The following is a 23,176-nucleotide window of genomic DNA, read 5'->3' on the forward strand; positions in this document are numbered from 1 at the left end:
TTCGCGTTCGCCGGCCGTGCTCGTAGCATCGCCAGCGATTACCGCAACGATTTCGCACTCTATCCTCTATTTTACAGATTCTCCGTGTAAATGATTCGATATCGTCGTAGATACGACGACTAAAAAGTTATGAGATTGCAATCGGTTGCAACACCGTTTTAAGAGGCGCGCTCGAATACTATCGCGACTCGCGGTACGTTCTTTTCGCGTCGCAGACGGAATCGGAGGCTATGAAAAAATTACGCTACGTCCAAAGACGGTACTCGAATCGAAGAGGCCTCCTATCTTTCCTCGTCGTATCGTTCTCCGATCGAAGCTATCCGCCTTTTTCGTTCGCAATCACGCGGAATCGACGATTACCCGTTTCTATAAATGCGTCGTCGATTCGAGAACAAGAAGTATAAGAGAGCGTCTTCGCCCAGCGGCGATTAGTTCATTTCGAAATCAAGATCCAAATCGATAGGACCACGATCGAACAGATTAGATCGCGGCTCGTCGCATCGCGCGGTCAAAATGCGGAAGCTTTCGCAGTCGTTCCTGGCTTTGGCCGTCGTCGTACTTTTTCTCGGGGAATTCCCGCGCGGCGAGGCGAACGGCGCGGAAATCTTAGGATCGTCCAAGGACGCGAGAACCGAAGGTGAATAATATGCTCGTTTCTAGAATCGCTTTGTTATCGGTCGATTATCCTCGATAGCCGAGACCGACGAGTCCGGAGAACCCAGCGACGGAGCCTGTCGTTGTCCCGCTTCCGAAAAGGACGATTACGTTGTTACGAAGGGCGCGGAAACTTTCGAGTATCGTAAACTTCCGATGCCCGGGGACGAACCGCAAAAGTCTGGCGCGATCGACGAAGGTATGACGTGGCCGTGTTGCTAATCGAGGGAAGAAGGTAAAGGGCGTTCGTCTCGCGGGTCGGGTGGCTGTGTTAAACTCCACGGAGACGGAAGCCCTCTTCGAAAGCTGGTTAACCAGAAAAAAGACCTGTCCGCATCTCGTCACGATCTGTTGGAAAAAATGATGATCGCCAGCCACGACGAACAGAGCACTGTGGAAACCCCTCCGGTGGACCCTCCGAGTGCAGTAGCACGAAATAAATAATAATAATTTCTTTTGTTTCTATTCAAAGTAAAATCGACGATAAATAACAACGATAAAGATATAATTTTTTGGGTGCGTCGTCCGTGAAATCGCGCTCCAATAAATAATATACGGCGCATTATGGATTTTCCGCATTTCGTTCTTCCACGATTAGAATTATTTACGTGATTTCCCCGCGACGCACGGGAGGTCGGCCGCGCGTCAAAGGTCAACGTCGCGACGATTTATAGCGCGTAATTTTTAAGCGGAATTATCAATTCCCGGAGAACGAGAGAGATTCGTGCTCGAAGAGAAACATCGACGGTAGAACTATAAAAACAGCGTGCGACTGCTATCAAACTCGTCAACCGGTTCAGTTCGAGATCCGGCATCGCGGTCGACGCGTCCGTCATCCGAGAAAATTAGTCGACGATCGGCGAGAATCGGGCTAGTCATTCCGAGATAAAGAAGCGTTCGGATTGTCAACATGCAGAAGTTTCCGCTGCTCGCGTTCACCATTGGCGCGTTTTTCGTCGCGCAGTTCCCGAGCGGTCGGAGCGGCGAAAGATTTCTTTTACCAGGTTTATTAGAATTGCCCAAGAACAACAACAACACGGAAAACACAGGTGAATATTACAACTCCGATCGGGAATCGGCGGAACGCGCGAATCGTCGCGAGATTCTTATCGGGAAGCTCCGAATTCCAGACGATCCGCAGTCGTGTCGACTCGCCATGGCCAAGACCAGCTGCGCGACCTCTTTGGATAGGTGCGATTACGCGATCACGCCGGGCATAGGAGCCCACAAGCTCCATAAACGCAAGATGACGTGGAACGAAGCTCGAAAGATCTGCATAATGGAAGGAGGTACGCCGAGATCGCCGCCGGGTTCGCGGATAAGGGAGGAGAATAAGGGACGGTTCGTCTTGCAGGTCACTTGCCCCTGTTAAATTCCGCGAAGAAGGAAGCCCTGTTCAAAAGTTTGATGGCTAAGAACTCGTTGAACGCCGTCTGGATAGGTTTTCACGATCTGTTCGAGGAAGGCTCCTGGACCACCGTGACGGGCGAATTGGTGGACACGATGAGCTATCATCCGTGGGCCAACGACGAGCCAGACAATTGGAACAACGAACAACACTGCGGGATCCTCTGGGAAAAGTTCAAGGACGGCGGGGTCGACGATTACAAATGCAGCAACACGGTCCCGTTTATCTGCGAAATCGATTTGTGTCCTCCTTCGAATAACCTTATTTTTCCCAACGAAGGCGTGGTAGAGCTGCATTAACGAGACGCGTTTAAAGCACGATCGCGTTCGTTTTGTAATAAAGATAGTATTTTTCTAATAAAAATAGGTAGTAATAAAAATATTCAGACGCGATAGCGATGTTTCGTTCGTCTGCGAAATCGACTCGTGCATTCGTTGGAAGAAGTTCCTCCCATACTGTTCCCAATAAAAAGTCGTCGAAACGGCATCGATAAGAAGTCGCCTTTGAAGCACGACTATCGTACTGTACCCAGTATCTTCGCGATACTTCCGATTCCGATTCTTTAACGTGTATTTCGAATAAACGTTCTTCGGCGCGATGATAATAAGAAGCTCGCTGCATTCGCGCAGGAGCATTTCAAGGTTATGTCAACCGAACTGCGCGTATTCTAGCGAAGAGAACGAGTACCAACACGACCGCATTCGCGGCGCTTTTCGATCTCGAGCGCATCGATCGAAGCGCTTTTTTACTTGACGCGATCGCGCGATCGAACGACAAAGAGGCCCGAACGGGGCCGTGTCGGGACTCGTTTTTCTCAGGAGAAGCTTGCGATTCCGTTGGTAATGGTATTGCGGAGCTACGGCCGAGATCGATCAAGAACGATCGAGACGCAATCTCGAGGTCGCGGAGAAGAGATCGGCGATATCGTAGCGCCGGTCGCGCGACTCGGCGAGATTTTCTCGCGTTATCGATCACGCTGATCCCCGACCTCCGATCGACGCCGTTTCGTTGTTCGTCGAACGAACCGCGCGAAGGTTACGCGGTAATCGCCCGGGGAATTTCAGTTTGCGCGGAGCGTCGGTCGAAGGATAACAGGAAAAATTCGCGTCGCGAACGATGCAGAAGAGGTGCCGACGAAATGCAGTGGAGGGGTATGGCGAACGACGGGGACACGGATGCACGGAGGAAGGATGCCGATGGAAAGAGAGGAGCCGGGCGTTCGCTGCGAGCGCTCGGCTCGGCTCCGCTCGGCTCAGTCGGGCCTCGTGTACCACGCGCGTTGCATCCGTCGCGAAAATTAGTCGGCGAGAGAGTCGAAAAAGCCGTCGTACGCGTCGAAGCACACCCCGATGGTGTCGCGAACCGTGGCCAATTGATCCGATTGGCCGATTGAACGTCGACAGCGTAAACGCGACGCGGAAAGACAGCGGTGCGACCACAGGCTTCTTTCGAATTATTCCTTCCCTCGAGATCGAATTGTTCGAAGAGTCGTTCGATCGTCCCGCGCCGCAGAAATGTGCGACTACTCGTCGATCGCCGTGCTCGTTTTCGCGTCCTTCGCGAGCATCCTCGCCGAAGGAGAAACGATCGGCGACGCGACGTTCGAATCGTTGTTGAGATATCCGAGGGCCTTAAACCTGAGCAGCCGGAATCAAGGTGATCGTCGTTCTCGTTCCGAGATCCGAGCGGTTCGTCGAGATGGAGCGCAACAAACGTTCGAATCCGATGACCGAGAATCGGAACGTTCACGACGATAACGGAGGGCACCGATGTCTCATTGGTGAATCGTTTGTCTTCAGGTTCGCCGCAGCTAGTCAATATGAACGGCAATTTCAATTATCAAGCCGCGCAACAGGTGTTTTTTGTAACCGGGGCATCGCTGGCGCGCGATTTGTTGTCGAGCAAAGGGCCGAAGGGCTGCGCGACCTTCCTCGACAGGGACGATTACGTTCTGAAACCGGGCATAGGAGCGTACAAGCTGCACAGGCGCAAGATCCGGTGGAATCACGCTCGGAAGTCTTGCGTCGACGAAGGAGGTAAAACGCGCGAGTTTCTCGAATGCGAGAAGAAACTCTCGCGCGACCGGTTTTTAGCAGCCGCCGGAATAAACGAGGATTGTCCCCTAGGTAATTTGGCGGTGTTGAACAACGCGGAGGAGGAGAAATTCCTCGCGGAGTGGCTGCGGAGAGAGAGCGTCGACCGTGCCTTCTTAGGTGTCCACGATCAGTTCGAGGAGGGCGATTGGGTGACGTACAACGGGGAGTCGCTCGACAGCGTCGGCTTCGAGAAATGGGCCACCGAGCCGTTCCCGAATCAGCCGGACAATTACGGCGGCGAGCAGAACTGCGGGGTCCTCAACAAGGAAGGCGGAATGGACGACGTCCAGTGCTTCCACCTGCATCCCTATTTATGCGAGATCACCTTCTGCTAAACGTCTCCGTTTCGCCGCCGATAAACGATCGTCGAGTCTCGAACGATCGTATCGTTCGTCGTGGAAGATCGCGACACGATTACAGTAATGTCTCTCCAATCGACGCTCGGATCGTCCACGCAACTGGACAATTTGGGAAGAGGAGTTCGAGCCTCGCGACTCGTTTTCGGATAATCGTGTCTCCTGTTCTCAAACTGTCTCTTTTCGTTTCGAAGCCGAGCGTCAATTAGGGAGAATTCATTGTACTTCGAAGTCTTCCATCGTTTCGACCGAAACAAGTTCCTACAGAGAGTCGCCGCGTCGTCGCGCGACGAAACGGGTTCCGCTTTCGTCGAACTTCGTTTTAATCTCGAGAGGATTTCGCGATATTCGCTGACAGCGGAGCGGCGCCAAGATCCAGCGAATCGATGCGCGAGAAAACCGGGTCCCGCGTATCTCGAAACGCGATCCGAAGGTCGCGAAGAAGAGACAGCGGCGCGTCGAAGCGAAGGTCGCGTGAGTCATTCGATTATTCTCGCGCTATCGACGACGATGACTCCGAGCTCCGTCTTTTTTTCTTTCATCTTCTTTTTGCACCGCGCGACGGCGAGAGAGAGAGAGAGAGAGAGAGAGCCCGTTGTCCGTCGAGCGAACCCAATCCACGAAAAATAATCTCGTCGCGGCCAGACAATTCGCAGGCCGTGCCGCGATCGTGCCGGGAATTCCAGTTTGTCCGGAGTTGCTGGCCGACCGGCAAGAGAAAAAAGCGTGCTGCGAGCATCGCGGTTGGCTCGGCGGCTCGCGAGGGGATACGGAGGAAGGACGCCGACGGAAAGAGAGGAGCCACGCGCTCGCGACGAGCGCGCTCAGTTCTGCCTCGTGTACCACGGCCGTAGCGTCCGTCGCGAAAATTAACCTGCGACCGGCAACGATCGGAGACCGTTGTTCTTACGTGTCGGATCTTTTCCGACGGTGTCGCGAGTCGTCGCCGTTCGATCCGCGTTGGTTACCGTCGCGGCCGCGTCCCGGAAAGGGTAGAGTGCGTTTGGACGGAAGGGCTCTCCTCTCCCGAGGAACCCGCCCAGATAGTTGACAAAGGCTTCGGCGAGCTCTGGGTAGATCCGATCGGGCACGAAGAGAAAATCGTTCGCTGCGTCGCACCCATCGTCGCAGAAATGCGCGCCCACTCGTCGATCGCCGTACTCGTTTCCGCGGCCTTTTGCGCCCTGGCCACCCTGGCTCGAGGACAAACGGTCAGCGACGAGACGCTCGAATCGGTGTTCAGGTATCCTAGGCTCAACCGGACCAGCCCCAATCAAGGTGACTATCATTTTCGTTCCGAGATTCGTCGGACCGATAGAGCGCGTTCGCGACGGTGGACAACGGCTGGCCGGTTGAATGCGATTTCATTGACCGGCGGTTCAAAGGTTCACCGTGCCCGCGATAGCGATCGAACGTGAATCTCGAACGACGGTCCGCGTCGTTTCTTTTCCGCGTTTCATACCGTATTCGACGGATCGTTCCCGACGATCCCCGACGACGTGCACCCTTATTGCATTTGAACGATCGACGGAACAACCGGAGATCGCAGCGACGTATTTTATTTGTTACAGTAATATTTTTGTTTATAGTTGGCAAACAATAAACACGCCTCGTTCGTGAAAAACGTGTGTATTTTAATTGCGATGTAATATAACAGCTTTTAGATCGTTGGGTTTCATTGGAGAGCGCGACAGAGAGAGAGAGAGAGAGAGAGAGAGAGAGAGAGAGAGAGAGAGAGAGAGAGAGAGAGAGAGAGAGAGAGAGAGAGAGAACGAAAAAGAAAAGAATGCGTTACACGATGTAAGATCGCTGGGGGGCAAGATAGAGGAATTGTACGCAACGTAAATTTTACGTACGCAAATTTCAAAGATGCAAGGCTGAAATAAACATAAGAACGAGCTTACGTTCTGGCTACGCGACGCGACACGATAGACCCTCCTTCCACGAGTTTCAAACGCCCAGGCGCTGCTTCCTTTTGTTCTATCCGATAGAATTATTCCATCCACGCGCACTAGAGCGATCTACGGAGATCGTCGAATCGCATCGTATCGTTGACCGAACCTTAGATCGAAACGCGACACGGACGCTCGCTCGAGATTCACGTTCGTAAGTTCGGCGATCGCGAGAAAGGCTCGGTCGTCTGATTTGGAAGCGTTTGTCTCCAGGTTCGTCCCAGGCGATCAATATGAACGGTAATTACAATTACCAAGCCGCGCAACAGGTGTTTTTTATAACCGGCGCATCGCTGGGAAGTAATTCGTTGTCGAACAAAGGGCCGAATGGCTGCGTGACATTCCTCGAGAGGGACGATTACGTTCTGAAACCGGGCATAGGAGCGTACAAGCTGCACAGGCGCAAGATCCGGTGGAACCACGCTCGGAAGTCTTGCGTCGACGAAGGAGGTAATCGGAAGTTTCGCATTCCGCGAAAATAAAGAACCGCGAACGGCGGGGGAGGGCGGGGACGGTTTCTGTAAGGAGCTGGAATGAACGAGGATTGTCCCATAGGTAATTTGGCGATTCTGAACAACGCGGAGGAGGAGAGATATCTCGCGGATTGGCTGCGAAAAGAGCGCGTGGACCGTGCCTTCTTAGGTGTCCACGATCAGTTCGAGGAGGGCGATTGGGTGACGTACAACGGGGAGTCGCTCGACAGCGTCGGCTTCGAGAAATGGGCCACCGAGCCGTGGCCGAACCAGCCCGACAATGCCGACGGTGTGCAGAATTGCGGGGTCCTCAACAAGGAAGGCGGAATGGACGACGTCCAGTGCTTCCATCTGCATCCCTATTTATGCGAGATTACTCTCTGCTAATCGTACCCGTATCCTCCCGTCGTTGCCGCTAAACGATCGTCGAGTCGCGAATTTCGTCGAAAAAGGTGGCTCGGTTGTCGCCGCAACCGCGCTATCGTTTCTCAATAAAGATCTCTGCACGCTCATTCTCCGTCTTCCATTATTTGCCGCGTCGGCGCGATACGCGCGAGCGAACGTCGTCGTCGAATTCCGACTGTTCGCGCGACGAGGACGAGCACCCTCGAGAGGTCGTCTCCTTCGGGCCAGTTTTAGCCTCTCGAGCGCATCTCGGGCCCAAAAGCGTTTCCCTACTAGTGCTAACAAATTTGTCCGAACGGTGTCCGCGTTCGGGCACTCGTTTTTCTCGTCGGAGCGTCGTCGTTCGACGTCGCTGGAACAACGGCGTAATTTTTCCTCGCCGACAGAGCGGGGCCCAGACTTTCGAACCACCGGATCCACTTGGAAATTGCTGCGACACGCGTCGCCCGAACGTGTCGAACGCTATCTTATCTTGACGTCCGAAGTCGCGACAACGCGACTTCAAACACGCGCGACAACAAAACTCGTATATTTTCCCGCAGCGACCGGTATTTCCTGTATATTCGCTCGATTCGGCGGCGGAGAAAAACCATGTCGTTGTTCCGCGGTGTCACGATATCGCGACCTCCGCTTATCGCAACCAGGAAAGTCGTCTTTCCGAAGTTTCGCTACGAAGAAATCGTGCGACAACTCTTTCCCAGTACCGAGGAACGATCCAGTGGCAGCGAAGATCGCTAGAGCAGTCTCGGTCTCGACCGCGTTCCGCCAAATTTATCGAAACCGTCGGGAAATTCTCGGAGGAAATTGCGTTCGCCGATTCGGGGAACGGCGAAACAGGGCAGAAATTTCGGGATTCGAGGATCGTCGCGTCCGCGGTCGCGGAGACGGCGATGCTTGGTATCGTCGAACCGGGTTCTTGCAAAAAAACGACGGTTTCCTCCGCGGGAACGCCGCGAGGAGAATACGCGATCGCAATTATCGCTCGATAACACGTGATTTAGCCAGCGTCTGCCGGTGCGGCGACGATGAATGTGGAAACGCGTCGATATCGCGTGCCAAAAAACGCGATCCGACGACGCGTTTCCAAACGAAATTCTCTCGCGGACGACGGCGAAGCGAACGAAACGATCGAGCGCTTTATCGCACGGTCCGCGACCCGTTTCTCGATCCGTTCGATCGAAATCGACTCCGACATCTTCCTTGGTCGTTCGAACGCTCGCTCGACGAGCATCGGCCGGTGGGGCGCGTCGGGTCGTCGGATTCAAGGTCGTCGGTCGTCGGAGAAGGAGTCGAAGGCGGCCGTTGCGGAATGCTGGATTTCCAGTTTGGTGGGATCGTTCCGCGGAAAGAAGCAACAACCGCAGCGGTAGAAGGGCGGTATCGATATTAAGACGAACAGGGGGCGTTGCACAGACGATTCCCCGTCGAGGCGGTCCGCGGTTTGCAGTGCTTCCACGACGGTGCATTCGAGCGAGTCGATCGTTACGGATCGCAGTGATCGCAGCGAACAACGCCGCATCGGCGTTCCCGTCGTCGTTTACCGCACCGCGCACGCACATAGAGGTATCTATCGACGCAGTTGTGTTCTCTAGAATTATTATGCGCGATGAGTCACCGAACCTGGCGGCCTTTTTATCCTTCCTGCGGAAAACCGCGCGATCCGGACGAGTCAGCGATCGAAGACGCGCGGAACGCGCAACGAGAGCCGGTAGAAATCGCGCGATCGTTTCCTTAGCGTCGCGCGTGACTCGAGCCAAGTATCGTCGATCGACGAAATCGATTTCAAGATCAGCCGCGCTGAAAAGTCGTTCGTTCTTCCGAAGGTCGTCGGGTTCTTCTTTCCAGTTCGCGCGGCCGAGCTCGTTTCGGCGCGAGCCGAACGAACGAACGAACGAACGAACTAACTCGATTCTCGAGAACGCTGTTAAATTGTTTTTGTTTTTCTTTCCCTCGACATTTTCCTCGACAGATCGCTGGTGAATGTTTCGTGGCTGAGATGAACAAGGGCGTGCTAATTCTCCTCGCTCTCGCCGGCGTACTGTTTCAGTTGTCAAGTAAGTACCACCCAGTCGTCGAAATGGAGTTTCGAGTTGGTACACGACGCAGCGCGTAAGCGACGCCGCGAAATTTCAGGAGTTTTCCGTGAACTTCGCTGGGAAAACGCGTCGACGGAAAGCACGGGCGCGCGTATTCCAGGCCGAGGGTGCGGGATAGAATTGTTTGTTCGCGTTTCGCCTCTCGGAGATTCGAGTATTCATCTGGAATCTTTGGTAGTCGAGACCGTTTCTCGAGATCTGCCGAGATTAATTTACCGAGATCGATCGACGATCGTTTCGAACGAATCCGAGAAGAAGATCTTTCCTCGCGACGTTGTTTCTCGGCATCTTGTAATTTCGCGGCATTATTTAATCGATCTAGATCGCGCAATCGCTCGACGTTGGAACAGGCACCGACGAATTTTCGTTTGCAGGCGAGGCGCGAGCCGACTCGGCGAAATGTCAGACCAGCTACGACGCTGAGACGCAGTTGTTTTACATAAACGGGCAAAAAATCGAGAACAACAATGCCGCGCGGCTGAAGGAGGGATACGTGGTCACGGCCGGCGTCGGCGCTCACAAGCTGTATCCGAGGAAGATCCCGTGGAACACCGCCCGCAAGGCTTGCATAAAGGACGGAGGTGAATTCAAGATCAATTTTCTCGATCGCGAGCTAATCTCTCGAGCTAATCTCCCTCTCTCGAGCGATTCTCTCGAACGATCGTTACGCTTCGCGTAATTCACCGCGATCGCCGCGGAAACGGTTCGCTCGTGTTCTAACGATCGCTGTCCGACAGGTCACCTGGCCATCGTGAACTCCATCGCCGAGGAAAGGATTCTGGTGAACCTGCTGCAGTCGGCGAACATGGTCGAGGCGTGGGTGGGCATTCACGACCAGTACGAGGAAGGCGATTGGATCACCCTGACCGGCGAGTCGATCGAGAAGGCCGGCTACGACGTGTGGTCGACGTTGTGGCCGAACGAGCCGGACAATTTAGGCGGAAGCCAGAACTGCGGGGTGTTCAGGAAGGAGGGTGCATACGACGACGTGGTGTGCGTCCTGCACCATCCGTACATCTGCGAGATCGACGTCTACTAAGCGATTCGCAGGCGTCGCGCCGAATCGACGATCGATTCGCTCTCTAGCGCTAATATTAATGTTGTATCAATGCGTCGTTCATTAAAGCCTCTGTCGGGACAGCTCGTTGTTTCTTCTCCGAACAGAGCTCCAACGTGTACGGCGATGTCTCTCGGATCGTGCAGAAAAATGGAGAATTTGGGAAGAGGAGATACGATTGTTCGCGCCTCGCGTAACCTTGACGTAATCTTGACGATTCGTGGATATAAAAACGAACCGCGAGTCTCGAACAGTCGTATCTCCTCTTGCAAAAATTGTCCATTTTTGTGGACAATCCGAGCGTCGATTGGAGAGACGTTACTCTATTTCGATATGGAAGTTGTGCGACCAGCAACGAGGAACGAACGATAATATTTTAATCGAAGCGAATAGGACGGAGGGATGCGATTGTATCGGCGCGTCCCAAAAGAGAGAGAACAAATTAATCCGTCGACGATGAATCGCGGAGAACGATCGCGCGTCGGCAGACTTTTCGCCGTTTCGCAACGAGTTCTCTGAATTTCTCGGATCCCGATCCGCGTCTCGGAGAAACGAAACGGACTCGAGAAACGGCGCAAGCCTTGCCTCGAACGGCGAATCGAAGCCGTCGGTAAAATGGGAAAAGAGTTAGGTGCAGGTCGGAGGGAAATTCGGCGTTTCGTCGGACATCGTCGTTCCGCCGTTCTCGATTCCGAGGTTTCCACGGCCGCGCGCGGGGTTCGCACGGTTCAAAGTCAACAGGGACGCTCGATTTTTGAAACGCGCGCATAATGCATGCGGATACGTAGGTGGTTGCCAATTTGCCGAGGGTTTTGCGTTCGGCGTCGCTGTTATCCCATCGGGAGCCGACATCGGCCGTCGTTCCGTAAAAATTGTCCGGTCCCGTGCCGCGGGAAAGCCGCAAAACCGACAGCACGAATTTCACCGAGTTCAGCAGTTCCGGGCCGGGGGACCTCTGAGAACCCCGAACGCTCGTGGATTTCGTGGATTTCGTGGATTCCGTGGATTTCCTGGATTTCGTTCTCGTTGGATTGTGTTCCGGGTCGATTCCTTTTTAAGAGGGCCAGCTTTTTCGTCCCTATTGGCTCCGCCGTACGTTTTTACGCCCCCGATACCCTCCCCGCGTGCCACCCCTCTTCCCCTATTCCCGTTCCGTTTCCCTCGCCACCCTCCGTCGCGCTTTTTCTGTTTCACCGAATCGAACGTCGCGTTGTCCACGTGCTCTCCGCGCGCAGCTCGTACAATTTTTACGAGCACCGCGGCGCTCGATTCGCCGATATTTGTACAGGCATTCGATTATTTTAATGCAGAGGGAACGAGCCGCGCGTTCCGCAGCGGCGCCGGTAAATATTTCAAACGGCTCTTCGCAGATCCGATGGAATTTTTACGCTCGCGAGGGAAATTATTAAACCGTGCCAGGCAGAACTGGCAGAGTCGGCTCGCGGATGAAATTACTGTCGCCGTTGAACAATTTATTCGGAATTACTCGTTGTGTCCGCAACCGTGCGCCGTTCGTCCAGTTTGTAGTAATCTCGTAGGTGAACGATGGAGAAGCGGTGGCTAATCGAACTCGGTACCCAGCTGGTTCGTAAGTAACGCGAATTTCCTCTCGTATTTTTCGAAAGGTGAAACGGCGACGGGTTCTCTCTCGTATTTTCCCAAGTTTTCGTTGCTTATGCCATTGCTCGCGCCGGACGTATTTATAGCGTCCTCTATTTAGCGGAGAAGCGTGGGCCGATGATCGATACTCTGTGTATTACTTTGTACTTTTTTTGTTTTGTTTTTTATATACCACCTAACACACGACCCCGCTGCAAAGCATCGTCGAATCTGTCCTTTTTTCGGCGGAATAGAATGTGGGTCAATGATCGATACCTTTTTTCTTTTTTCCATTCACGGTCCCACGCGTCGCTCCGAAATGTTCATCGTATCTTCGCTTTTCGATGAAACAGAATATGGGACGGTGAATCGATACTTTCCATGATTTTTTCAAATGCATGATTCTTTCCGGCGCTCTCTCTCTCTCTCTCTCTCCATCCCATTTTGCGCGCATCAGCCAATTACGAAGCCGAACGGTACCGGGTGTGCTCGATATTCGCGGAAACAGTCTCCGATCCGGTTACTCGAAAAAACTATAAAATGTTCGCGCGGTCGTCGCACCGTCGACCAATTCGACGAGGAGAACGAAATAGCTGAAACCGCGGAGCGAAAGGGTTTCGGGTGGGACGAACGTTCTAAAAAAGCGCGCTCGATCGAGCGAGACGGATGATGGCTAAGCTAGCCGCGCGACCCTCGCGGCATCGTTTAACCATGGGTTACTCCGAACTTGTCGACTCGTTTGTTAACGCGACGTTTAATTGTGTCAACGAGAGCGAGACTCTCTCTCTCTCGCGCGCGCGAGAAAACGTCGTCGGTTCTCGTCGTCCGAACGATCAATTTTTCCGCCGAGGGTCTCGACCAAGTTCCGCGGCGAGTTTCGTACGAAACCGGCGACGGCCGCCGCGTTCCATTTACTTTCATCTCGAACAACCGCTCCTTCGTCCCGTCGTCGCGGCAAAAAGTTATTTGCGCGGAAGTTGCCGCTTTTTCCCGGGTACCGTCGACGATTCGCAACGACGGAGGGGCAACCGCGTTTCGCCGGGAAACGACCGCTCGGCCGTGCCAGCTAGAAGCGTTAGGGTTTAACCGTTGTTTGCCCGGTTCACTGGATAACGCGCGATTCGTGCCCTCTACGGCTTCGAAGCGACGCGGACGCCGCTTTCCGGCCGCGATATTCGCGACGAAAACCGTGCCAGGCGATCGATCGACCCGCCGTTCGACTAAAATAATTAATTGTTACGCGTCGATGGATCCCCGTCGGAGCAGGATGGCTCGATCGGCGAGATTCTCGCGAGGAGAACGAGCCCGAAGGCGGCTCGCCTCCGACGTTTTCGGCGAGACAACGCGGAGGCGTTCCGAAGGCTGTCCGAGCGATCGAAACTCGTCGGGACCGTTTCGCGCACGAACGATCGAGATCTTCGAATCGCGTCGTCCCGATTCGTCCCGGGAATTCGAAAGTCGACCTACGGCTTCCCCCGGACGGTTCGATATCTCGATTTTTCGAGCGTCGCCGGCGAATACATCGGCCATCCGGCTCTCCGCTTCGGGCTCGGCCCGGCGATAGCGCGGCCCAGGGGATTCGCGACCGCGCGCACCGCAAATGGAAAAGCCCCGTAAAAAGCGGCGCGACCCGGTTCCCCGGTCTCGCGAGCGCGATCGTTCGCGGCCGGGGAATCCATTTTTCTTCCCATTCGCGCGGTCGACCCTTCCGCGCGGCTGTTGTCTTCGCGCGTGTCTCGATCCCGCGGAAGCGATTGAAACGCGCGCGACGAGCCGCGTCGAAACGCGTCGTCCCTCTCCGTCGGCGTCGCGACGGTAAAATACTTTGCTCGACTTCGCTGCGAACGCTTCGCGGAACGAAGTTTGAAATTTTTCCGTTTCTCGTCGCCGGAAGACGGGGCGCGCGATCTCGAAAAGCGGCGAGCAAAAAGAGACCGATTCTCGCGCGCGCTTTTTCCTCTTCCCTCGGCGGTGGAACTTCTTTCCGATTTTAATAGGATCTCCGCCAGATTCGCTTTCGTCGCTGATCCACTCTCGGAGTCCGTTTCTCGACGGTCGAGACCTTTTTACCGCGTCGCGGTGACGGATGATGAATTACGGCGAGGAAAAAAAGCCAGCCCGAACCATTAACGACGCGGCCGGAAATTTTTGCATAAAAAAGCAAGTGCTCCGCATTCGACGGGACAGAGAGGCGAGCGGCCATCCATCGCGAGCACCCGCGTCGTCTCGGGGAAAAGGAGCGCGATTTTCTGGAAATACCGAGATCGTTTACCCGGCGCGTGTCGGAGCTGTTCCACCGGTGGAAACTCCACGGACTCGCCAGCGTCTTCTTTCTCCTTTTCTTTCCACGGGCCAAAGCGTTCGAAACGACGATCGATGCCTCCGCGCGCGGCGTGCAACGTTCGATACGCGTCTTCGGCATTTCCGGCGCGTTCGCGATATCGTCGCGCCTCCAAAATTCGATGCAAGAATTCGGCTTCTACAAGGCGTAGTTTGCTCGGCCGATTAATTACGCTCGAATAGATCGCCGATCGATCGAAAGCTGTGCACGCGGAATATTGACCTTTTAGGCACGACGCGCCGCTATAGTGGCTTTCGCAGACGTCGTCTCTCTGAACGACGCATCGCTATAGCGGCTTACTCTAATAGCTCGCTCGGTCGTCGTTTGAATGAAACAATCGTCTTCGTACGCATCGTTTCACGCTTCTTTCGTCTTCGCATCGATTTACAACAGTCTTAACAATATATAGAATACATATACAGAAAGAAAACATATACATATGCAGAATATACAGACAATCTGTACAGTAGATATCAGACTCTGCCGTCCAGAGAAATAGCCTCACGCAGAATTCAGCCGTACCTAAAAAGGTTAAATCGATGATTCGAGCCGCGCGAATCGCCTTGGCCGGGCGAAACGATTCGGGGATCCCTGTGTCCGTCGGCCGATCCGGGATCCAAAGTTCCGCAGCTGGGCGGCCGTTAAACCGGCGTTAAATGAAGCGGCAGCGTTCAACGCGCCGCTCCGCGGCGGAACAATTCCCGGATAAACGACGGGCCGACGCGTCGCGACGCGTCCATCCCGACTTTGCGAGCTACAATTTCCTCTAATATCGTTCCGGTTGTCGCGCGGCGCGTTCGCCGCGTTGCTTCGTTACACCGTGTCGACGAGCCCCTAACGCGACGACCCCCTTTAACCGTCGTTCGCGAGTCGCGAAATTCGATCGACGGCCGCGGCTGTCGGATTTTTTCCAATCGACGCGTCGCACGCTTCGCTTCGCCGGCGAACGAACGATGCCCGCGTCGAATAGCTTTGCGAGAAAAAAGCGGCGGTTCGAGCCGAAATCCGGCGTACATTTCCTAGGAGGAGCTCGCGTCGGAAGGGTTGGCGCTCTCGAGAAAACGTTTAACAACGCGGAGACGGTCGCAAAGATGGGCGGATACGTTGGACGCGAATCGAACCCCTCGCCGGGGCACGTATCGGGGACGCGACAATAGGCGCGAAGCCCGCTCGACATCGGTAATTAGAGAAAAGAGGGGAAGGAAGGTGAAAAGAAACGGCAAAAGGCTCGGGGCTCGCCGATCCGAACGGTCTCTATTTAATGAACTCTCGAGAAGCGGAGGGGGAGTGGGCCGAAGAAACAGGGTGGAAGAGGGCCGCTGGATGGATAGAGAGACGCGCGCGTTCGGTAACGAGTGCGCTCCGCGAAATCTGGGCCTCTCTCTCTCTCTCTCTCTCTCTCTCTCTCCGCTCCTCTCTGTTCCGGGCCTCGCGTAATGAGGAATTCCTCCTAGGGACATTTGGTCGGGCGCGCATCCTACGCGGCTTTGTGCCGCGCGTGTCGGGGCTCTATCGTCGCTTTGAGCTCGCACGAGCTCGCGCGCGCAACGGTTCCTAATTAGGCCAGGCAACTCGCGCCTCGCCGCGACCAGGTTTACATGCCGCTTTCTTCGACGACACGGTTACGGTTTCCGCGGCGGAGACGGTCTCGACGACGACGGCGGCCGCGTTTCGCGGACTCGGCTCGCCGCGACACGCGCCCGTCTTCCTTCCAGCAAGCTCGCCGAGGGGCGGAGCAAGGAGGGGGTGGACGTTGCTCGCGAATGAAAAGACCGAGGATCGCGTCGAAACGCTCCAGGCGTTTTTCAATTACCGTCTCGTTGCGAGCACGGCCCGAAACCAGCGCTCGTTCTCTGCCGAACGGAGGAACTGGGCGAGCGAGATCGAGTCGAAAATCTGGCCGCCGTCGAAGAAAGTTGCTCCGATCCGTTGGATCGCTCTCGCGTTGGATCGTTGTTTCCGCTCGCGAAGGTCGCGCGACCGTCTTCGGAACCTCTTCGCGACCCGTTGCGACGGAATCGCCGAGACTTCGCGTTTCCCCGCGATGATTTTTGAACGCGGCGCAGGAACGAGGATCCGCGCCTCGACGAATATATTCTGTCCTCGACGCCGGGGGGGATTCTTCCCCCGCGAGACACGGGGGATTGCGGCGGTTCGAAAAATAGGTCGGACGAGATCGGTTAAAAATTTGCTGAGTCGGTGTGCCACCGGAAGGAGGAGGGGGCGTGTGACACCCGGCCGCCGCCGATTCCCGTCAGTGTTATCGGCGCTGGGAGAGGGGCGCGGAGTGGGCTAACTGGGTCACCAGGCCAGAGGTCCGGTATAATGAGGATGACCGTAATTTCAAAGGATAAGCTACCTTTCCACTCCGGCTGGAGCCACCCACTCGGCGATTCTGATTCTACTTTGAGACCGGTTTCTCTCTCGCGCTTTCTCTCTCTCTCTCTCTCTCTCTCTCTCTCTTTCCGGGCGTCCATTAAAATTCTACCGGATAAGGGGAAGCTCGAGCCGATCGGCGATAGCCCGAGCCTCTTCCCGGCGCGGAACGGAGCGGAACGGAGCGGAACGGCGCGCGGAATGGCTTTAATCCAATTTCGATTGCGCGGAACAACGGATGTTTAGCTAAGATCCGCGGAGTCGGCTGCTCTCTCGGGATAAGTAGGTTAAGGGTCCGCCTCGGTTCTCTCTCGGCTGCCCCCGGGTGTCCCCGGAGCCGACCGAGGCGGCGGCAGCAGCTACGCGGACGTCGGAGCCGTCGACGGATCGCGCGTATTGCGACGACACGTACCGGCCTAGAGCTTGCGAGGGCTCGCGAGGGTGCGCGCGGATCCGCGCCCTCTCTTCCCCTTTTTACAGTGGAAACGCGCCATCGGCGGCGTCGATGTCATCTTTTCGCGTCGCCAGCCGTTCCTCGACCTCTGCGGTTCTCTCCGCTGGAAAACGCTTCCTTCTCCGCCGAAACAAAGGCCGCTGTTCGGAGCACGCGGCATCGAATCGTTCAGGACCACCGATTCGCTCAGGACCGATTCGCTTTTCATAATTCTCCGGCGATTCCTCGAGCGTTGTTTCGGCGTCCACGTTTCCGCGGAAACTCGAGGCGCGGGCGTGTTCGAAACGGCAGCGCGGCCGAGAGAGTTGCTCGGCTCGGGATCTTTGCGCAGGTGTTCCGGGCCAGAAATCTCGTCGCAGCGACCCGCTAAATCTCCTGTTAATGGACCCATTAATTCGGAGAGCTCGTTCGCATATTACCAAATCGATCGTTGCAACGTCTGCGGTCGGCCGGTGTCGGCAAACGGAGCGGCTCCCGGCGCGACGGCGAGCTCGCCGGCTAATCGAGCCGAGCCGAGCCGGAAGTTAGGACGCGCGAGTCTCGCTTCCGTCGGCGTTTACGGTAATCCAGCCCTAAATTCGCCGTCGGTTTATGGCGCACCGACGACGACGATCGCGACCGCGACACCGCAACCGCGTCGGACCGCGTCGTTGGCAACGCGTTCAACCCATCGATCGGCGACGCATCTTTCGTTGTCGCGACGACTCGCGTTGCCGACTACCGTACCGTACTGTAAGGGATCGTGCTCCAGTTACGGGATCGATCGAACCCGTGCGCGGCCAGCAGATCGCTGTACGGCTGTCCACCGTCGGACGGATCGCCGTCGACGAGATCTCCGCGGCGTTGATATCCGGGAACGAGATCGCGCTCGAATCGCGGAGGTGGCTGAGAGAAAAAAGCAGCGACGAAAGAAAGAAGAGAGGAAGAGAGAGGGAGAGTCGGCCGCGCTTTAAATTCCTTTCACAAGCGGACACTCTTCCGAGCCGTTTGTCGCGCGGGTTAGAGACAACTTTGCTCGTAGAACGCCTCGGAATATAAAACTCGGATCGTTTCGGAGCCTCCCCGGCGAACTTTCGAACTTTAAACTCACCCGTCGCGGCTGCGTCCTGTTTTTAATTAAGCCATCCCCGCGACGCGGATAATATCTCTTCCGATCCCGTCTCTCCGTTCGACTCGGCTTCGGTGTCGGCTTCGATCCGCTTCCTGTCGCGACGCGCGCGCAAAAATTCCCCGCTTTGTCGAGGGAATTCAATGGGACAACAAATAAAACCGCCTTCGTTAAGGCTTCCTTTCTCGCTTCGATCGGGAAGTTTGATCCGCGATTTCGTTTCCTTTTTCTCTCTTTCTTCCTATTTTTCGGCGAAACTTGCTCGGCGAAGTTCCTTCGGCCGCTGCGCTAATTAAAACGCCGCGCGAAATGACCGTAGCCCGGGCTCTCGTCCTCAGGCTTTCTACGATCCGCTGCAACGATTTAGATCTTCTACAACGAGATCGTTGCGCTTCCTGTTTCGTCGTACTTTCGATCGCGCGACGAATGCTTCGCCCTCGCGGTCGTGTTACGTCGCGATACTCTTCACAAAGTATGAACAACGGTACAACGTCGTAATCGAGATATCTCGCGACGTAATTCCGCTCGCGATATCGTGCCAGGTTCGCGTTATTCCGCGACGCAGTTTCGGTCGCGCCGTGTCGCAGAAACGAGCAAACACGCGCTCCCGTTTCTGCTCCGTTTTTGCGGCCGCTTAGCTCGCTTTCGCGTCGCGTCGATGGAAGCAAACTTCTTTCGAATCGAAGCTCTTATTCCGAGAACGAAGTACGCGCCTTTACTCGTCTGCTGCGACGCAGCGCGAACGGTATCGCGTCGAGACACAACGCGTTCCCGACATCGCGCGAGTAGCATCACGCGGAGCGTCGCTGATAATTCAACACCGTCGCGTTAAATTCGAGTCCCGACGACGACCGAATTTATTGCGAAATCTCTGGTGCTTCCTTCGCCGGGCAATCGGCCGGGTATTTCCGATCGACGTCGTCGAACTCGCGTTTCATCGAAACGCAGGCGTCTCGGAGAGCCGAGCGCGCGAACTCCGCGCGCAGACGAGTCGCTCGCTTCGCAAGCTCGATCGTTTCGGGCGAGCAATTCTGGCGACTGATCGAGCAACCGAGAGAGAGAGAGAGAGAGAGAGAGAGAGAGAGAGAGAGAGAGAGAGAGAGCCGTCCTATAAACCTAACGCGCTCGCAGAAATTGGAACGTTCCGCTAATTTCGTTCCGCCTCCGCGGGCTCTTTTCCCGGCGAAACGACGCGTTCCGCGGGCGGTTTGCATAACTGCATAACCGCGTAAAGAAGCTCCCGGGCCGAAAATAGTTTCGGGACGCGCTCGTGGCGAGTAAACGCGCCTCGTTCGCGCGCGGACTTTTCGCATCGGTCGGCTCTCTTAATAATGAATCGTCGCTCGCGGTCCGGCTGGTTAGAAGCCGCGGGCCAACGGAATCCTATTTTTCGCGCGAAAGTCGCCCGACGCCCGCCGAAGCCGTTCTTCGTCGCCTGGACGTCCTCCGTCGCCCCCCTCTCGTCGCGAATTGTCCATTTTCGTGGACAATCCGAACGTCGATCGGAGAGACGTTACCGTATATTCGAACGATAATGATTTCAGACGACCTATTCTACACGCAGGATCGCTGTAACGCGGTTTTCGCATTTCTTCCGTCGCTTCTTGTTTCGTCAAATTCGTGTTTGTTGAAGCAAGAAGTAATTTCTCGAGTCTTGGAAAGCCTCCACATCCTGAAATGCAGGCTTTCCATATACCCGAGGAGAGTTACACAGGTATAAAAACATGCGTTGTCGGCCCAGGCCTCTGAGGTTCTTCCGTACTCTCATACTTCGCGCTTCTTCACCGCGTATTTCCTTCGCTTCTTTCTTAAATATAGTTATTTACGCGCGTCTCGTTCTACACCTTTTTATTTCAAATAACCCCCTCAACGGTGTTAATCAACGACTTTGTAATTACAAAGCGTCCGCGCGACCAGAGTGCGGTCCTAGTTTCGGTTTCGGTTAAATCGCGCGTGGAACGCGTGTCCGCATCGGCCGCGGCTTTGCGACGCGCTGCTCGCATTGCGCGAGAAAAACGAACGACGGGAGGACGAGAAGAGCAGAGCAGAGAGAGAGAGAAAGAGAGAGAGAGAGAGAGAGAGAGAAAGAGGGAGGGAGGCCGGATAAAAGCGGCCGGGGCAAGGGTCTTTGTCGGGTCTTGGGCATTGTCGCGGGCGCAACTGGCGTCGAGAGGGCAGATAACGAACAGACCGAGCTCTTCCCGGAGCATTGTCGCCGGCGAGCTTGCATCGCGTAAATACGATGCGCCGGGCATCGAATAGAAAATGCAAGACGCGTGGGCGCGGCAGCCCCGCGAGATAGGCTGTTAAACAACGAAGAGGCGTCCGTGCGTCTCGGAGGAGTTTATCGCGGAGAGCTCGGCCCCTCGGCCTCCGTTTGTCGTTCCAGCAACGGACTCCGACCGGTCGCTTCGACTGCTCGCGCCTTCTTTCTCGAGGTGCTGCTCGAACTTCCTCCACGGCTGCCTTCGCCGGGACCTTGTTGTCCCGGTTAATAAATTCGCATTATAAATTCGCGCGCGCGACAAAGGAGTTTCCCGCTCGTCGCGCGTCCGAGTCGGCCGTTGCGATCGTCGATGTTTCGAGCCGATCGCGAGGGAAAGGAGCGATTGCCCGCGTTTGCTATTAACCCTTTCGCTATGTGCGCCGGATATATCCGGCATCCGTCCGACGACCGATATGGACGAGTGCTGTAGGCCCTTTACAGAATGTTTACGGGAAACGTTTAAAGAAAGATTTAGAAACGGATCGAGCACGGTCGTCGCTTAACGCTTAAGAAAATCTTCGTACGAAAGTGGACCGACCCTGCGTTGCGTGCGCATTTTCGGCGCGGCGGCACCCCGTACAGTGGGAGTGTCACGGCGGACAACGCGCTCGTACCGAAAGGGTTGAGTGAACGCGGCGACGTCAAAGGCGAGGCGGCTAGCACCGGCGTGCGTCGAACGGGGCAGATCGAATTAGGCGCACGCTGCGCGTGTCGCAGCGATCGTCGGCAGCGAAGGAATTAATAACGGGGCAAGATTAATTGCAGGTCGCGCGTATAATCGATGACCGATGTCCGAGCGCGTCTTACGCATGTCGCCGATTTAATTAGCGGGGACCGTGTTCTCCCGTGTCCGATTATCGTAACGACGAGGAGTGGCCGCGGTAAATTATCTCGGCGAGGTACCGGCCCGCGCACACCTCCGGCGAATAATTCGACGGGACGCGCCATCGATCGCTGTTTCATTCGTCGAAGCTGGAAATTCTTCGGCGTTCCTCGGACGCATCAAGATTTATAATCGCAGCGGTCTCCGAGGAAGAATAAGCAGCCGCATTCCCGACGTCGCGGCCGAGAGACGAAGTTGGAAAATAATCGTGGACGAAGGACGAGCGGAAATTACGAGACGGCGTGGCGCTGCCGAGGAAAACATGAATATTCCCGGAATAATGTACGCGCGAACGGAGAGAGTTATGAATACAAAATTCTGATGCTCCAATTAACCCTTTAAATGCAAGGAACACGCAGACGCGGCGAATGAATCGTACACCGGGCTCCGCCTTTGTAAGACGAACCGCGTAACCCTGGATCTCATGCATAAATCGCGCGTCCCGTAATCCTTACACGAGGTGTCGTGTAATCCCGCGATTTCATTCGGCCGGTGCCCACTGGTAACGCGATTTTACGTAAGAGCATTCCGATCGATAAATTCGACAATTTCGACGCGTTTTCAGCGGTCTTTGCGAAAGTCGACGGAATCTTCTCGTTCGAAAATTGTCGCCAGATCCCGCAGGGTTTCGAGGGCAGCTTTCCCGAATTACCCGAGGCGCTGACTCGTTCAACGTATGGAGCATTATTGCGTTAGCTTCGCTTGTTCGCGTCTCGTTTTTGGCTCCGGCACAGTATGGTGGTCCTTGCTCGCAGTCTCTTGCTTAAGTCCGAACGCATCTCGATGTTCGGCGAGTCGTTCTCCTGGAAAGGGTCTCCCTTCGCTGTTTTAACCAGTCGGAGCCTTCTCCTCCGATTCCCTTCCGGTCTACGATACTTTCTCGACATGTACCGCGTGCGTGTGTGCGTGTGCGTGTGCGCTTGTGTGCATTTTATCGTTAGCTAAGTAAGTCCTCGTTGTAAGAAAGGGAGTCACACACCGAATACCAGCTTCGCTGCTCTGACTCCCTTTCGTTATTATAAAATGATTGTAAAATAGAATAAGAACTGTAATATGTTTAAATAAAAGTACTATAAAACATAATCAAACTGCCTCTTCATTTATTTATTCATTAAACCCTTTCATGTCACCCACTCACACACCCATTCTCATAGTTTTATCTGACTTTCCATTGACTTAAACTACTTGCTAATTGTATCAGGAGAACATGATACTCCTCGAAGAGGTATCTCGAAATTCTTTCTCTGGCTTGTGATTGACTCGTACTACTGAAATTTCGACAAAACGAAATACCTCCTCCTATGTCATGTGCTCCTGATAGAAATTTTCGAAATTTTCCGGAATATTTCTGAAAATTTTCGGGAAAAGTAGTACGAGTCAACGTCAGGCCAGACATTCGAAAGAATACCTCCTCGCATATTATATGCTCCTGATACAAATTTCGGAAAAAGCAGTACAAGTCAACGTCAGGCCAGACATAGAATTTCGGAAATTTTCTGAAAAATTTCGGATTTTGTATCAGGAGCACATGATGTGCGAGGAGGTATTCTTTCGAATGTCTGGCCCGACGTTGACTCGTACTACTTTTCCCGAAAATTTTCAGAAATTTGTCGGAAAATTTCGAAAATTTGTATCAGGAGCACATGATATAG

At 54.7% G+C, this 23,176-nt stretch overlaps 4 protein-coding genes across 6 annotated transcripts in view; all 4 read left to right on the forward strand.

Annotated features, from left to right (window-relative positions):
* Btk29A (tyrosine-protein kinase Btk29A) overlaps nucleotides 1–23,176 on the forward strand; it is a 157,149-nt gene that overhangs the window by 63,485 nt on the left and 70,488 nt on the right. The window lies entirely within an intron of this gene.
* On the forward strand, nucleotides 1,418–10,580 carry LOC117227519 (uncharacterized). Its single transcript, XM_076521658.1, has 7 exons — nucleotides 1,418–1,703; nucleotides 1,785–1,943; nucleotides 2,009–2,346; nucleotides 8,374–8,907; nucleotides 9,314–9,398; nucleotides 9,815–10,021; nucleotides 10,178–10,580. Exons 1-7 carry the CDS (start codon nucleotides 1,565–1,567, stop codon nucleotides 10,477–10,479), a joined length of 1,764 nt encoding a protein of 587 aa, XP_076377773.1. The 5' UTR covers nucleotides 1,418–1,564; the 3' UTR covers nucleotides 10,480–10,580.
* Nucleotides 3,334–4,912, forward strand: LOC117227516 (hemolymph lipopolysaccharide-binding protein). The gene is made up of 3 exons (XM_033482816.2): nucleotides 3,334–3,718; nucleotides 3,862–4,098; nucleotides 4,189–4,912. The coding sequence occupies exons 1-3, from the start codon at nucleotides 3,577–3,579 to the stop codon at nucleotides 4,491–4,493; spliced, it is 684 nt and encodes a 227-aa protein (XP_033338707.2). The 5' UTR covers nucleotides 3,334–3,576; the 3' UTR covers nucleotides 4,494–4,912.
* LOC117227515 (hemolymph lipopolysaccharide-binding protein) lies at nucleotides 5,105–7,451 on the forward strand. The gene is made up of 3 exons (XM_033482815.2): nucleotides 5,105–5,792; nucleotides 6,680–6,916; nucleotides 7,022–7,451. The coding sequence occupies exons 1-3, from the start codon at nucleotides 5,648–5,650 to the stop codon at nucleotides 7,324–7,326; spliced, it is 687 nt and encodes a 228-aa protein (XP_033338706.2). The 5' UTR covers nucleotides 5,105–5,647; the 3' UTR covers nucleotides 7,327–7,451.

This window comes from Megalopta genalis, chromosome 5 (genome assembly GCF_051020955.1).
Source record: "Megalopta genalis isolate 19385.01 chromosome 5, iyMegGena1_principal, whole genome shotgun sequence".
Classification (NCBI taxonomy): domain Eukaryota; kingdom Metazoa; phylum Arthropoda; class Insecta; order Hymenoptera; family Halictidae; genus Megalopta; species Megalopta genalis.